The 16,331-nt window shown below is 39.7% G+C and overlaps 1 protein-coding gene across 5 annotated transcripts in view; it reads left to right on the top strand.

Moving 5' to 3' along the window:
• Positions 1-16,331, top strand: part of LOC112564521 (rap guanine nucleotide exchange factor 4-like) — a 46,742-nt gene that overhangs the window by 25,408 nt on the left and 5,003 nt on the right. For 4 of the 5 annotated variants that reach the window (XM_025239382.1, XM_025239385.1, XM_025239387.1 and 1 more), the window contains 17 exons: positions 7,916-7,995; positions 9,277-9,505; positions 9,844-10,027; positions 10,384-10,529; positions 10,981-11,057; positions 11,309-11,376; positions 11,860-11,938; positions 12,373-12,485; positions 12,745-12,830; positions 13,145-13,223; positions 13,903-14,053; positions 14,318-14,412; positions 14,618-14,742; positions 14,868-15,014; positions 15,262-15,359; positions 15,605-15,730; positions 16,151-16,329. In XM_025239382.1, the coding sequence (XP_025095167.1) occupies positions 7,916-7,995; positions 9,277-9,505; positions 9,844-10,027; positions 10,384-10,529; positions 10,981-11,057; positions 11,309-11,376; positions 11,860-11,938; positions 12,373-12,485; positions 12,745-12,830; positions 13,145-13,223; positions 13,903-14,053; positions 14,318-14,412; positions 14,618-14,742; positions 14,868-15,014; positions 15,262-15,359; positions 15,605-15,730; positions 16,151-16,329 (2,062 nt within the window). The remainder of the gene's footprint in view (positions 1-7,915; positions 7,996-9,276; positions 9,506-9,843; positions 10,028-10,383; positions 10,530-10,980; positions 11,058-11,308; positions 11,377-11,859; positions 11,939-12,372; positions 12,486-12,744; positions 12,831-13,144; positions 13,224-13,902; positions 14,054-14,317; positions 14,413-14,617; positions 14,743-14,867; positions 15,015-15,261; positions 15,360-15,604; positions 15,731-16,150; positions 16,330-16,331) is intronic. The other variant, XM_025239383.1, reaches the window with a different exon arrangement.

A 16,331-nucleotide genomic window follows, 5' to 3' on the forward strand; every position in this document is an offset into this window, starting at 1 on the left:
TTATCTTCGTTTTTCTGCTTATCTCTTCCCTCTACTCCGTCTCCCTTTTACCATCTCTTTGCTTTCTTGCTCCTTCTCTATTTCTTTCTCCCCCTCCTCCGTCTCTCTTCCTGCCCATTCTCTCTTACTCGTCGAGAGAGGTAAGGGTGAGGTTGGGTATAGAAAAAAGTTGTAGATAGATTGATTTTTTAAGGCTTTTTTTCAATTAGGTTTCGTAGAATGTCTCCTTATTTTCGCCCCATGAAACCTCTTTTCACTCTCATCCAGCAAGATATGGCTCTCTGGGTAACTGGCAATTAAGTGTTCTTGCTGATCTCATGTCGCATTGAGCACTTCCTCCCTGTAATCCCAGAAAGTGCAATATTTGAATTAGATTGTCCGTGCTCTCCACATCCTGTCCACGATGTAAAGGAAGTGCATTTACAAGCTGTTTGTGTGGCCGATGTAGAGTGTCTTCTCTTCTGGTTTGACCTAACTGTTCATTTACCTCGGTCTTCTTTGTACTGTGGACTTAGGTATGCTTGCACGAAAATGTGTTTGATCAAGCGTGCGTGTATGTCTGAGTGCCTGCGCGCATGCGTACATGTGTGTCAGTGGCGTAGGAAGATGTTCAGCGTTGGGGGGGCAAACTCCCTGCTGACAGTGAACGGCGTTCGCACTCGCACATTACGTAAAAAAGGATGGGGGGGGGGTACTGCACGCACGCACGTACACAGTGGTAGCATCACAACACGCTGCTTATTGTTAAAAGGCAAAGCAGCATTAAATAAGAAAAAAACAAATTAAAGAATGACTCCCGGCTAACGCATTCACAAGAATGTGATAAACGTTATAATCATATAAATCATATTAATCAAGGTTGGCAAGTCAGTGTGCCAAAAAACTGCGTCTTCGGTGATTTCTATTAATGAACTCCATTGCAATCTCGTCCAGATTAAGCAGATCAACCCTCTCTTTAAATACATGCATGAGACAGTTATTCAAGCGCGTTTTTCATGGAACTTCTCAGGTACGTTTTGTTTGTTTTAAGGCAGAAAAACTGCGTGGAAAACAAAGGTAAAGATAATTAAGCCTACTCACCCAACGGCTCGTGACACGCTTTGTTCTATCTCACAACAAACGGGGAAAAATACGCTGGTTGCTGGAACCCTCTTCTAGACACCACGTACGCCAGTTCAGCGACAGTACATCAACCCCAACTACTCCCAGATTCTCCACCACCGCAAAAATCCTCTTCCCGCCGTCCTCCCAGTCCTGTGTGGCAGGTTTCTATAGCTTCGAGAAACCTCCAGAACTTTCCCTACCCACAGGGACCAGCGTCCGCGAGATAATCCACGTTACAAGAGACACAGCCCTATACCTGAACTTGGTCCGCACACCCTGGGAAAATAGCCCCATCCACCCCAAAGAGAATCAAAGAGACCAGAGAGCACAAGGCTACCCTAAATTAAGGGCCATAAACTGCCAGACCAACGTGGCCAGGGACGAAACTAGGGTGGGAATGGCCGCAGGGCCACCCTTCTCGCTCCGCTACCGACGGTGCTGAGCCAGCGATGCGACACGTTCTGTGGCCATCTACCGAAACACGGACACATATATACAAACCAAACAGTATAACACAGATAACTTATGTTGAGTACCAGCCACAGTAGTTGATGATAAAAGAGTGCCCTTGTGTAGTTTTAGAAATGTTATTTATGCACTTCCCCCTGAGTCGTAGATTGCAATAATACCAGTCTCTCTGTCTCTAAAGAAAACTACCAATATAGAGACTCAGAGTCTTTGCCTGACTTAGGTGAAGTCAAAGCCGTCAATTCGCACTAAACCGTTGGTGTCTAGTAAGATGGAAGTCGTCGTGCTTCGCTAGCTTTTCACAAAGTGTAAGGGTTCCTGTCTGATTGGCAAGACTGGGGTAATTTGTATTGGTATGCAACTAGTCTAATTCGTTACTGGCTTTCTGTGTTCCCGATGGCCAGTGCGGCCCCTTTTGGTTGTAAGCGATAGCAGATAATTTTAGGGTGACAGCGAGTGGATGGGGGATGTTTTATGTTGGTCAAAGGAAAACCGCCAAAGAAAAGGCGTCGCATTATGGGGCAGGAGGTAGGGAGACCACACTCGATGTACCGATGTACTGTCCGGCTGCTTTCTTCGCTGAGGCTTCAACACAGCCTGCAATGAGCATGGCAAACAATACCAACGGACTGTCCCCGATCTGATCGTCAGAGGTGCTAGAGCCTCCACTTGCCTCAGGGCCCGCTTTTGTGACGGTGATGACCGTCTCCTCTCTACGTTCCCCTACCTTTCTTCAGTTCTTTGCTCTTGTGAGAATTACGTCTCAAATATTGGGGGGGGGCAAAGGAATTCTGCCCCCCCTGTATTTTCCTTGGGGGGGCGGCTGCCCCCGCTGCCCTGGTTCCTACGCCACTGTGTGTGTGTGAGCGTGCACGTCTGTATGTTTTGTGCATGCGTGCACGATTGTGTGATCATGTAATTCCTTATTCTCGTGTGTGCGTGTTGTGAGAGAGAGAGAGTGAGAGAGAGAGTGAGAGAGAGTGAGTGAGAGAGAGTGAGAGAGTGAGTGAGAGAGAGAGAGAGTGAGAGAGAGTGAGTGAGAGAGAGAGTGAGAGAGTGAGAGAGAGAGAGAGAGAAAGAGAGACTGTTTAGTGTAAATGGGTCTGTTTGATAATGTATGTGCATGCATGCATGTGTTTTTTTTTTTAGTTTTGTTGGGTCGTTGGGTGGGTGAGTGGATGGCCGCATGGGTGGTTGTGCGGATGGGTACGGTGATTGCCGTCTTTGCGTTCTACAGCTAATGCTTCAATTCCTTATCCCATTCCACAAACAGTATGCACATATCTCCCAACAACTTGCAGAATGCTTTTTTGAAATTAATATATTTATCTAACATTGCCAGGAGAACAATGAAGGGATAATTACTACAGCATGATAATAAGCATTACAGATCGATACTGAATAAAGTATCACTTCTGACAGCTATAAAACCCAGATATGTGGATGTTAAATCACTGTAACAACCTATTGGAACAATTTTTTCGTTTTGATGTGATCAATAATTCACGTGATCAATAATTGGCTCGCTGCGTAGTAAGACCAGTAATTTGAGATGCTTTCTTGGACTTGTTAACATGTCTTGTAAGTCTTATAAGACATAAGCAAAAAAACCTCTCACTAGCTTCGAGTAATCAGAGGAAAAATATTCGCCTAGGACACAAGGGGGACAGGAAAAGACCATAACCAAGAACATTTTATAGCAAATCGCTGGCTTCCGCCGTGCTGACACTGCGCTTTAGTCGATTTTTCGATTGAGGATAGCTTTTTGAAAGCCTAAAACTTGAAGACATTTTCTCTTGAAATAATGTCAGTTCCTGCAACAAAATGGCTTTATGCTGTGCATAAATCTGAGAGAAAGGCATTGGATACACAAAACCTTTCCAACACCTTAAAAAATAAAGTATGGCATTACCAAGAGGTCGACATCAGCTAACCTCTTTTTTTCTGACTGCGCATGCGCAAGTTAAAGCCAAGATAGAGGCGAGCGATGCGGCATTATCGCCATCGATTTCATGTTGGCGGTGTTCTGAGAATGTAATAGAATGTCTCACCCACAAGTGGGCTTTGGCACCGATGTTCTTCCAGCCGCGGATTCGTGTTCTCGTGTCATGAAACGGGAGCTGGCAGAACTTTAAAAAAAAAAAAATCTTCAAGGGTTCCAGATTGTGCACTTTTTTCCCCCCGTGGTATTACCCAGTGTTGTATCATTTCTTCCCGACCCATCCCATCACTATCACGGCGTTTCTATGCACCCTGTCCCATTTACTCCTCCCACGGTCGCTATTTGTATCGATTTTCAATAAATATGTCTGATGCACCACTTAATGCACTTTTTCTACCAGCTTAAAATATTTTCTGCTGAACTGAATGTGGTTTTTTTTCTTTCTTTTTTTTCTATTGATGTCTTTTTTGCCAGTACTGTTCCTTCTGGGTTCTTCACGTCCCTTCCTGCAATTTGGCGAAGAGGAGTTTAATGAGCTAAACTCTAACATCATTTGATGGATCTTGATGAGACAGTCTCGAGTTCTTTCCAATCATTCACGTCTTTCAAGCTTGCCTTTGCATTTCATTGGTTACTGCCCAAGAATAAAAATTTGAAAAAAAAATATCGCTGTCGGCAATGAAAGATTCGGATTCGTGTGGATGTAGAAAAGACAAAGCTTTAGGACATAAGTATTTCATTAAACGCCATTAAGTTTGCTATCATGTGACTAGGGTTCATCCACTGTATGCATCAATAAATAAACTATTTTTCTTTTTTTTAAACACAGCCTTAAAGCTATAATATGTTTTTGTTATGGACATAAACAAATTATTTATCACCAGTTAATGAACAAGTTTCCAAACTAAAGATAACATCAGCTGCCACATAGATAAGAAACAGCGAAAAAAAGAGTGGTCCTCCTCATTGTTGTAAGACTATCCTTTCCTCTCCTTTCCCGTTTCTTGAAGAAGCCAATTCTTGACAGAATTTACAATACGAGTAGATGTTATTTTTAGTGTCCTCAGGAAGTTTAATTTCTCGACACGCTATTCTGGAATATGAGCAGATGTTTATATTTGTATTCACCGTTAACCGTGAGGATAAATGACAGCATCAAAAAAAAAAAAAAAAAAAAAAAAAAAAAAATTAATCACTGGAGGAGTGGGTGGCGAATCTGTGACTCATCCAGTGGCAAGTTTCCAAGAGACCACTTGCAGACGGCAAAGGTTACAACTCATGTTGAATTTTATTAAACTTCCAATATGAATTGAGGTGTGATGTCCTGTTACTGACAACCCCTTCACTTTGTGACCCATGATGTAATGTTTTATAGAAGAGGTTATAGGTCAGGAACATCCGAGTTTAACACTAAGACTCGTAGCGTAAATACAGAATTTCGGGTGATACACATAATTTATTAAGACACGTGGACGTTCAGGAGTTACACGTCTGAAACAACAAAGAACGGTCTCAGTCTGTTGGTCTTGCATGCAGGCAGGCTCACAGACTCAGTGGCCCGAGGATAGGGTGAGGGGTCGTTAACGGAGGGCAGCTGATGGAACTCTCCCTATCGGACATGACTACCATTGAATTGTAGATGCTTTTGGAAATGTCTGCCTGTGATAGTCCGCAAGTCACTCTAGCCTGTGACAGTAATGTTTGAACTCTGTACACAGCACGATTCGAGCTGTTCTTGTCTTTGACTGGTAAATTAATCAGAATGAATAATGTTATTACATACACCATTGATATATTCGCGTAGAAAGTGATGTAACGTTTCACTGAACACTTATGAATCATAGAACAAGGCACTGCAGCAATAATTTGGTCACGACAATATCCAGGAGATGCACTCTCCATGTAAGTCTTAAGTCACGTGACTCTGAAATGCTCAAAGCGGAGTTGAATAAGACTTTCCTTAAAATTATCTAAGGACTCATAAACTTCGGATACAAAAATTTCCTACAGTAACAAGGGAGGACAACTAATTCAGAGCAACATCAAGAGAAGCAGAAGCTGAAAAAGAATAAGAAGAAGCAGAAAATTTTACTTTGTTTTGTAAGGTACTATCGTAATTTACCGTAGTGAAAAAGATCAAGACACACACAGCCAGCAAAATGTCGAGATGTACTAAGAACTGGCACATATAGAAGGTCAGCACAAGATTTCTAGACTTGGACCAGAAAAAAAAATCGTTTAGTCTCAAGTCACGCATTTGAAAATCAGCAAAAGGAGCCGCTGTGTGTCGGTCGATAGAAATCAGCCTCTTGATGTTGGTGGGCCTGTCATTTGCTGGCGGCCACGCGCTTGGTGCATCACCTTACCAGCACGGGCTGGTGATTGAAATCCAGACAGACCACAGTCTTACAAGAATGGGTAAATAAAATATAGACCAAAGACTTACAATAATGGGTAATTGAAGTCCGCAAAGTGAGAGAGAGAGTTACAAAAATAAGTAATTGAAGTCGAAAGAGACCAAAGTCGTAATAATAATAATAATAATAATAATAATAATAATAATAATAATAATAATAATTGTAGCGCACTGTCACAACATTAGTGCCATGCTTTGAACCAACAAGCAGTCAAAAAAATCATGCCGCCGATTTCACTCAACTGCAATATGGCTATCTTTTATTGGATCATTATAGTCCAGAGGATCGGTAAACGATGTCTATTGGAAGAAAAGATACTTGCTCGAAGAAATTCGATACAACACAGGCAGGGAAGAAAAAGACTGGGTCAAACAACTGAAAGCCTTGTTTATGGAGTAGCTGCTGGATGTCAGGTCCGGAACTTGTAAATTTTGTTTCTGTCCATACATCAGGTCTCAGCAGTTACCTGGCGGCTTTGTGGGTTGTCTTTTATGTGGTTGTAAAGCAGTCAGCAGAGGTGAAAATAGACTGCGAGGTTTGTGTGTTAGGCTTTGATATCTGGTAGTTTCCGTCCATCTTTCTCTCCCAGTCTTAACCTCTTAACATCCAAAGGCGATTGGTCTGCAGATTACCAGTCTTCTTCTTCTGAAGAAGAAGAACTTGAATTACCATTATCAGGTTACAAACTCACTTGTCGTGAAACATACTGTCAGGAAATAAGGAAGACAAAAGGAATTTACAATGAAGAAAACTAACACAGAAGAATTGTAACGATGCAAGCAGAAATTACATGTGCATTATGAAAAAGATAGGTCATTGAGTCTCAGTTTTCTTATGTGTGTGTGTGCCAGACCTTCTGTAGCCAAAAGCGCATACATTACTACAGATATTTAATATTTTAGTGAAACTTTTTTGTTAAGCTGCATCCCATTTTGACCTCCCACCTTATGACCGCCTCCCATTTGTCACCTATTTCACTTTTTGTGCAGAGGCCAAGCACAAACCATATTACCCTGATTACATCGCAAAACTAATCACTTCAAAATCAGATAAAGAAAATCAATATACCTTAAAGTCAACACCAAAGCCCAGAGTCATTATGTTTTTTAACTCCAGGATCGGTGCTTAAAAATTGAGTAAGCCTGACACCTCTGGCCTGGCCTGGCCTCGATTACAGTTAATTAAAACTGGTAACACGTCGATAGGTCTGGAACACAAGCAAGATTGCCGAGTGAGATTTGTCTTCAGCAAACAGACTAAAACTTGTGATATTCAATACCCGACTTTATTTCTACAATACTTTAAAGAAAAAACTTAACTTTCACAAAATAGTCGCCACAGTCATCATTTGTATGTCGATGAAGAACATTCCTTTCCATCTAAAGCAGGGGTCTCAAACACGCGGCCCGCGGGCCGAATGCGGCCCGCGAAACATTTTTGTGCGGCCCTCGGCCACGTCCGCGGTGTATATGTATGTTGTGCTTGGTGATTAACTCCCGCAGTGAAAATTACCCCCGTTATTAGTGACAGAGACAACGTCAACTTATTTTAATAAACTAAACTGCCTGTGCATGTAATAAACTACACTAAATGTAATTAATAATTATAAAAACTTTATTTTAGCATTTAACTGCAGTGACAGTAGTGTTCGTAAAATTTAATGAAAAAACATTTTCTTTTCGTGGTGCGGCCCGCTGACTGGCTGTTACTTTCCACTGCGGCCCACATGCTAATATGAGTTTGAGACCACTGATCTAAAGCAAGTCTCACTTTTTTCCACCGATCTTCCTTCTCCACCCTTCTCTCTCTCTCTTTCTCTCTCTCTCTCACATACACACACACACACGCACGCTCGCGCACGCACCCTTTCATGTTCAGATGCACACACTCATAATACCGGGGAATTTAGAAGGATTAATTACTAGCTGTAATACCCTGTTTTATGAGACAGTCTCCATGATTAGCTGATCCTTTCTGTCAACAGAAGACATGCGAAAGCTCAACTGTAACCAGTTCGTCGAGCCAGGAGACACCATCCCCAACCCTGCCGCCCCCATCACCACGGTAGGAATCAATCCGGGTGGAATCGGGGGATTGTACGACACGACAGTTGCATAACCCCTAAGCTTAGTTGTGTTTATTGTTCGATGAGATCGAAGAGAAGGATGAGGAAAAAGGGGAGGACGGTGAGAATAAGCAAATGGACGAATCTCACATGCATGGCAGAATGTGTGTGTGTGTGTGTTTTGTTTGAGCGATCGTGTACACGCCCTTGAACTGCACGCTAAAAAAGGGTTCATAAGGATCTTGACTGGCCACAAAATAAACAGCGAAATAAACAGAGCATTTCGGTCTCCATTTTTTTTTTTCATTTGAAAGTCAAAAAAATGGAAGGAGAAAGTCTAGCAAACATCTACTGTCACAGTGAACTTTGTTAAGCTAAAGCCATATTGTGAAAGGCTTTGGATGCCAATTGAGAATTTATTTAAATTTCTTTTGATATTACCAAACGTCCAAACCACACATACGGCGTTGAGTATTTGTTGAAAGCTATTTTTAGTTCTCTTATTCAATTAATATTGCATACAAGAATACTAAAAAAAATCTTGATGTACCATAGTGATTTGCATATACAGCTGCTCTAAAATATTCTGTCCCGGTAAATAATATTTTGTGTTAGTGATTCTCATTCAGTTAAGTTCAATGCACATTTAAAAATGACAGTTTGGCTGAATTACATTTAAAATCAGGTACTTAAAGATATGAAATTAATTTTACAGGGAGGCTTAGTCTTTGTCGCCGCTTGAAAGTTTAATTCATTAGCATACGAGTTATTGTGTGTGTGTGAGAGAGATGTTGTGCATCAGTTTTATGTGCGCTTATATTTATGACCGAGTTTAGTAAGAGACTTAAAAAAAATAATTAACCATGTGCCTTATTCCTTTGAGCATCAGTGTGTGAACGAATGATTATATTTTTGTGAATGTTTCCTACATCATTTTTTAAATGGATGTTTGTTTTTTTACCCTCCAATCTGCTTAGCATTATCAGGCTTAATGTTTAAAGTATTTAACCTTGAGCGGAAAATGTATTTTAACAAGGTTTTGAGGACTACGTACCCATAACACACGATCTTGCATACAATGCACTGCAAAAACAAAGTAAAATTGTTTGCATCGCTCTTTCTCCCACTAATACTCACGCGCTCGCACGGACAAGCACACGTGATATTTCCATACATATCCTGCACGCATCCCATGAAGAACGACTGAGAATATAATCTAAACACAATCATTTAGTGTACTTTGTGTGTGTGTGCGTGCGACGTGTTTTTTCCATGTTCAGTTCCCATCAGAGAAAGTAGCTCACGCGGCGCACGTGCTGCGCACTGTGTTGATGACGAGCGCCCCCTACATGATCAGGGACCGCAAGTTTCACCTGCGGACCTACCGTCGCTGCATGGTGGGCTCGGAGATGACCGACTGGCTGCTGTCGCAGAACACCCTAGTCCAGACACGGCAGCAAGGGGTGGGCATGTGGCAGGTTCTGCTGGAGGAGGGCGTGTTGGTTCACGGTAATCTTGAGTTTCATCTGCACTGGGAAACTAAAACTTCCGGCTTAGACTAGAAGAAATGGGTGTGATGCAAGGGATCTTATTTTAATGCCTCTTCTTTGTGGAATAATCTGCTTTTCTTTCTTTTTCGTCCTTTTTTTTTAAACAAACAGGTGTTGATTTCTTTCCTCTCTCGAGTTCCAAGTAGTAGTGATGGTTTAACACCGCAGTTGACCTCATATCAACTTTCAAAGCACATAAAGCTATGTATACTATTATATTTGAACTGGCTTACTTCATTAAGTGACCGAGATTCATACATGTTGGAACTGTGAGAATCTACATCATTTGTTGTGCAGTGTGTCACGAGCACCAGTTCAAGGACAAGTATCTGTTCTATCGGTTCACCACTGACGACCAGGGGACGGGGGTGACGCCCTCTGCTGCAGACCGCAAGGCGTGTGAGGAGCAGCTGCAGGACACACTCCTGATGCTGGCCAAGATCGGCCCTGACGCCATGATGCGGATGATCCTCCGCAAGCCGTTAGTATCTTCCAGGTGTTAGGGACCTTCACTTAACAGTAGCTCGCCTATTGTAGTAGGCCTGTACATCTGCTGTGTGCAACTGTCTTTCAGTTTAATTGCCTTCACAACCCATTCTAAAACATACCCACTTCTTTATCAATCTCAATAATGATTATTAAACAGAAGTTGGTTAAAAAAGGAAGAAAAAAGTGTCAACTCGTTTTATGATGCCCTTGTTTTCTGGGTTTTTCATTTGTGTGTGTGTGTGAGAGAGAGGAAGGTAGTTCTCGCTTGTTATCAAAACACTTTTCATGTAATGATAACACTGTCACAAAATGTACTCCTTGTCATCCAAATGTCATCGCACGTGACAGGGGGGCAGACCGGACCTTTGAAGAAATTGAGATCATCTATGAGGAGCTGCTGCACATCTCTGCCCTTTCCCACCTGTCGTGCATGGTCAAACGGGAGCTGGCCTCGGTCATTGTCTTCGAATCCCATCCCAAAGCAGGAACTGTGCGTGAGTGTAATATATATGTGTGTGTGCCATCATGTTTGACTGTCGCCAACAAGTTTTATGTCTGCATTAGCACTGCCTAAAAAATGTTGAGCTCATCGAAAAAGGCAAATAATTAGAGCATAAAATGCAGCTTAGCTTCAAATTTTTAGGCTGATGGGTTCCCTCAGTGAAACTTACAATACACTTTGAAGAAAATGATTTTCAACAACATAAGATTATTGGCTCAAGATGCCATCAATCGACATTACACTACACTGAAAGTATGATATGTAATGCAACCTAGTTGTGACAATTACAAGAAAAAAGAGATTCGGCAAAAAAAAAAAAATTTAATACCCAAAAAGTAGGAACAGACAAACAACTTCTGACTGTTAGTGCACGTTGTGAGATTCATTTCGAAGTGTAGAAAATGCATCTGAGCATGTTAGTCCAGTTCACTATCTTTTGACAGTGTTCAACCAGGGGGACGAAGGGAAGTCCTGGTATATTATTCTTAAAGGTTCAGTCAACGTCGTCATTTATGGAAAGGTAAATTCTCTCAATAAATCCCTTTCATTGAACAGTACTCAATTCTTTTGCATTATTTGATTGGATCTGAAGAATATGTATGAAAAGCATTAAAAACAAGAGTAAGCTTTTAAATTAAATCTTGATCTTAAAGAATACCCAAAGAATAGATGTTAAAAAAGAATATTAAGGATGTCTGTTAAGTGTCAACGTGCGACCTCTAGTATTTTCTGGAATGCTGTATCACCAGTGGCTTTTCTTTTTTATTTTAGGGTATTGTGAGTACACTGCAAGAAGGTGATGACTTTGGCAAATTAGCACTTGTAAATGATGCTCCAAGGTAAAGAATTTAGTATCAGCATTTGAATTCAAATTCTGTAGTATCTCTCGTCCTTCACTCTCTCTCCCTTCTGATGGTGTGAAAGTTAGGGGGATATAACATTGCAGATATATATGGATACTCCAAGTTAATATGCCTCCAATATATTCTGTATTGAAATTCACATAAAAGAACCAGGAATAAATTTATTCCAAATGCATTTGTAGCTACATGAGGCATCATATTAAATGTCATGTTAAATGAGCATTTCTTGTGCAGTTTCTAGCTACATAAAAGTAGTTTTACTGCAGGAGAACAATAATTGTGACTGAAATAGGTAAAGTGGAGATGTGATCTACTAAAATATAAATGTATTTTCTTCACATTTTGAAAAAAGAATAAATGAATGATTATTAAGTGAATAATACAATGTAAAAGCCATAAATCTATTAACATCTGTGAAAAAGAATATGGACTAAATAATATCTTGTGTGTATTCTATAGGGCAGCCACCATTGTCCTCAAAGAGGATAATTGTCACTTTCTGCGTGTGGATAAAGATGACTTCAACAGAATTCTTCGAGTCAGTATTAAGACTTAAGGCAGTATTCTATCAAGTAATGAAGCAGAACTTTTTTGCAGATTAGCAAGGCTAGAGAAGAAGAAAACGACAATAATATTTAGAGGTTATGTTAATACTGAATATTCTCTGAATGAAGCCAGAAGTGTCTCTGTATCACACAAAAAAAAATTTGTCATGCTACTGACTGACCAAGTAATACAAATAACCTACCTAACATACTTAACCATTGAATTCAGCTCACTCTTACTGTTACCGTAGAACCAATGAATGAGTGAGGACAATTTTAATGGTGAGCACATGAATGCATGCATGTACACAGACATTTACTTTTCAACCTGCAGAGTGTGCATGCGAACTTAAATGTGCGCTGGGGTGGAATGATATTTAAAAAAAAAACAATGATGCTATTAAGGTAAGATTTAACTTGTTCTTAGGATGTTGAGGCCAACACTGTGCGGCTCAAGGAGCATGGTCAGGATGTCTTGCTGCTGGAGAAGATTCCGGTGACTGTGCCCACGACTGGTGGTTCCTTTCATTCACAGTACAAGTCAGTGTCATCAATGTCTCCAAAATAATGTATATTTTGTTTAGAAAATTTACAAGAAAACTCTTCGTCTTCTTTTCTAGCATGTATAAGGCAATTAAAATGGCTAGAAGTCAATAGGATGGATAAGCAATATGGCCGAGGTTTAGCAAATGATAGTTTGATGACTATGTGTATATTCATCATCCATATAGATTAACATGATCCTCTGTATTCATAAGTAGGAATAATTTCATGAGAACATGGTATTTTGTTCTTGCAGGTACTCTGTAATGGCAGGCACACCAGAAAAGATGTTTGAATACCTTCTGGAGACCCTTATCGACAACAAAAGTGAGGACAGCATGGGTGTGTTCACCTTATTTCCTGATATTATAGCATATACAAGACATATTGTCACTGTCTTTAAATGAGTTATATTGCTTAAACTTAAATACACTGTATTTCATGAACTTCATTAGAACGACATGATACTGAAACATCTCAGCTAATAAAACCGAAATAAATTACTGTCAAGGTTATTGAATATATGCAACAAAGAAAATTTCTACATAGCAGAAAGCTGCCATGAAGATTGGACATATAATAATATGTGCTCATTGTATAAAAGTATTAATAAGTATTGTGGAAGAAACAGTAAATTTTAACTTTTTTTCATGCAGATACATTTCTTCAAGACTTTTTGCTGACATATGTCATTTTCATGAGTGATGAATCGTTGTGTCAAGCCATCAACAACCAATATCTTTTTATTCATAATATTTACCTGTTATTTTTACTTGATGTCCATAAGTCAAATGATGCTTATAAGAAGTCTTCCTGTTCGGAAATTTTATAATTACCCTAGTCAGGTAGATTTTAAGCTATTTGCTTAACCTTTGCAGCTGATGTTTTATTGCCATCCACTGTTATTTCTGAGCTTTTATTTTTCTAGTTACAGACACCCCTTTAAATATCTAGTCTTTGCCGTATTCCGTAATGCCAGATTTCAAAACGTCACAATAAAATTTAGCATAAAGGCGAAGTCTGAACCTTTTCCCTGATAAAACTGGTACCCTGGGAGACAAACGATTTTCAGTCATGGGCCAAAGTGGACCTCAAATTGCCATCCTTCTGTTTTTAAGTCAAGTGCACTAACCATGGATTACTGGACTCCAGAACCTAGTCTCCTTTCTCTACCAAAGAAAAATCAGATAGCCATTCACTACTGGATAGAAAGAGGTACCTTCTTCATTTTGAGCCAAACAAGCCATGTATAACTATATAGTTTGTTAGCATGACCTTTCATGTTCAGTTATGTGATCAAGTTTTTGTTTGAAAAGGCACTGTTAACTTTTACTCTTTTGTTGTGTTTGCTAGATAATACTACATATAGCTCTGTGTCCCTTAAAAATCTTTCAAAATTTCCTTGACCTCTCACCTATCATGCTAAGTCCAATCAGAGCAGTGACCAAGAGGCAGTTGACTTTATATTGTCTCACAAGAAGGGTGTAGTGCAATTTGTGCTAGAGTGGTACAATGTTGCTGGAGATGCTTTCTTGGAGAATCCTGCAATTACCAAGTTTTTGAAGGTAATGCACTTGAACATTTACTTAATCAATCTTCAGTATACAGCCTGCATGGTGTCTGTGTAAGAGAGAGAAAGAAAGGAGAGAGAGAGAGAGCACAAGAGACAGAAAATTCAAGGAAGTTTTAATTGGTATTTGAAAATGAATTCAGTAATAAATGTGTATGCTTCCAGGATATATTTCTTTATAATTTTTCACAAAAATAAAAACATTAAGAAATTATTTGATGAATAGTACCTGATTGTGGGAATGTGTCAATGCCTACAGGACTTGATTCAGTCGCTAGAGGAGGACATGCAGATCTATCCCCTCTTGTCTATGGAACATGAACTGCTCACCAATCTTACAAGTTATAGTAAAAGGTCAGGGACATCCTTTTAATTAACCGGTTCCTGGCACAAAAAATGTGATCTGATATTGTGTGTTGAGGTGAACACGCATGTGTGCCTGTATACACACATGAGCATGTGACTTAAATAAAGATTTTATTTCAATTTTAAATTAAGTTAATGTAGAAAAACAGAAATTTAAGATTTTTCTGACTTCAAGCATCTTTGTTTTATATAGCACTACCTCCACAGGTCGTCCAACTAAAAAGAAGGCAACACATTCCTTGATCATAAGCCGAAAGTCGTCTCTAAAATCCCAGCAAGGCTCTGAGAAGAAGAGACCAATCAAAGCTAAAGATGAAAGTGAGTCATGCTTTTCTTGTCCTTTCTTGTCCTTTATTCACACACTGTGCAGCTGTGCACATGCCCACTCAAGTGCATGCTATACAAACACACAGAAACTGTGTAAGATGTTTTTCTCTGCGCAGATATATTCAAGGTGTACTGTGCTGATCACACATACAGCACCCTGCGTCTTCCTATGGATTCCACAGTGAAGGAGATAATTATTGCAGCTCGGGATAAGCTGTGTCTAGGAGATGACCCTGTCTTGTGTGAGGTCAAGTCCACAGGAGGTGACAACAATTTTTGTTGAGCTTTTCTCAATTTTTGCCAACATATAAATATTGCCTGTATATGTATTCTTGCTGACTAGACCTTTAGTTTGTCCTATCATCCTATTAGAGCCAGACATCACAAATACCTAAAGAAATTTTTCACCATTTCATCCTAAACCATGCATAATTATGTGCTGAAAAAAAAATTATGATGATGAATCTGACATGTCAGCTTCATCAAAATCCTATAATCATTTGTTTGCAGAGAGGATTGTTTTCAGAGATGAAGATATTTGCATCACTACGAGTCTTAGCTTGAATGGGAGACTTTTCATCACGCCCCCTGAGCACTTAGATGCTTTGGTAAGACAGCTATTTGTACAACTTGTACAGGTATCAGTAAGGATACAAATCTTTATGTTGAATGTGTGGTGGTCTGTATGTTGCAAGGTTAATGAGACAGTATCATATAATTTTTTTATTGCATCCAGCATTCAATCTTATATCAAGAATACAATTAATTTTGATGATAATAAACCCTTTAATTGTAATTTCAAAGATGGTATCAGGAATTAAGCCTGATGAAACAGATTATAAATTTGTCCCAGACTCCCTTGCCAGAGCAAGAGGGACCCAGCACTGGAACTAGCAACACTTTAGAAATGATGTCAACAAAAGAGCTTGCCTATCACATGACCTGCTATGACTGGGAGTTATTCTCATGCATACATGAGGTACAGACTTTTCCTGAATCAAACATAAAATAATCCATACTTTTAATACTTTCAATTGAAGACATGTCTTTGACATGATTTTCCTGGGTGTATGGCTAATCAATATTGTTTTGGGGATATTCTCATGCAGAGTTTGAAGCATGCAGAGAAGTATTCCTAAGTACTTGTATATTGAGCTTTAGATGTCAAACTTTGGTCTTCTTATCATGCAATGTTATGCTATATTTCTTTTTTTTTTTCATCTTTGTTTGTGTCTGCTATTTTGAGTCTTTAAGACATCATGTTCCTTAATCAGAAAAATCCATTAATAAGTTCAAAGAAAAAATTTTGTGAAAAAAAATCCTCCATGTCAAAATATGTCTTCAGAAGCTTTAGTGAGCTTAGATATACCAAGCTGTTTGTATTAATATTTGTGTGCAGTACGAATTAATCTATCATGTGTTTGGCCCATCAAAATTTGGCCGCATCACTGCCAACCTGGACTTGTTTTTACGTCGCTTCAATGAAGTACAGTTCTGGGTTGTCACAGAAATGCTACTGGTTACAAATGTCAGCAAGAGGGTACAGCTGCTTCGCAAACTCATCAAGCTGGCCTCACAGT

Source organism: Pomacea canaliculata, linkage group LG5, assembly GCF_003073045.1.
Source record: "Pomacea canaliculata isolate SZHN2017 linkage group LG5, ASM307304v1, whole genome shotgun sequence".
Classification (NCBI taxonomy): Eukaryota; Metazoa; Mollusca; class Gastropoda; order Architaenioglossa; family Ampullariidae; genus Pomacea; species Pomacea canaliculata.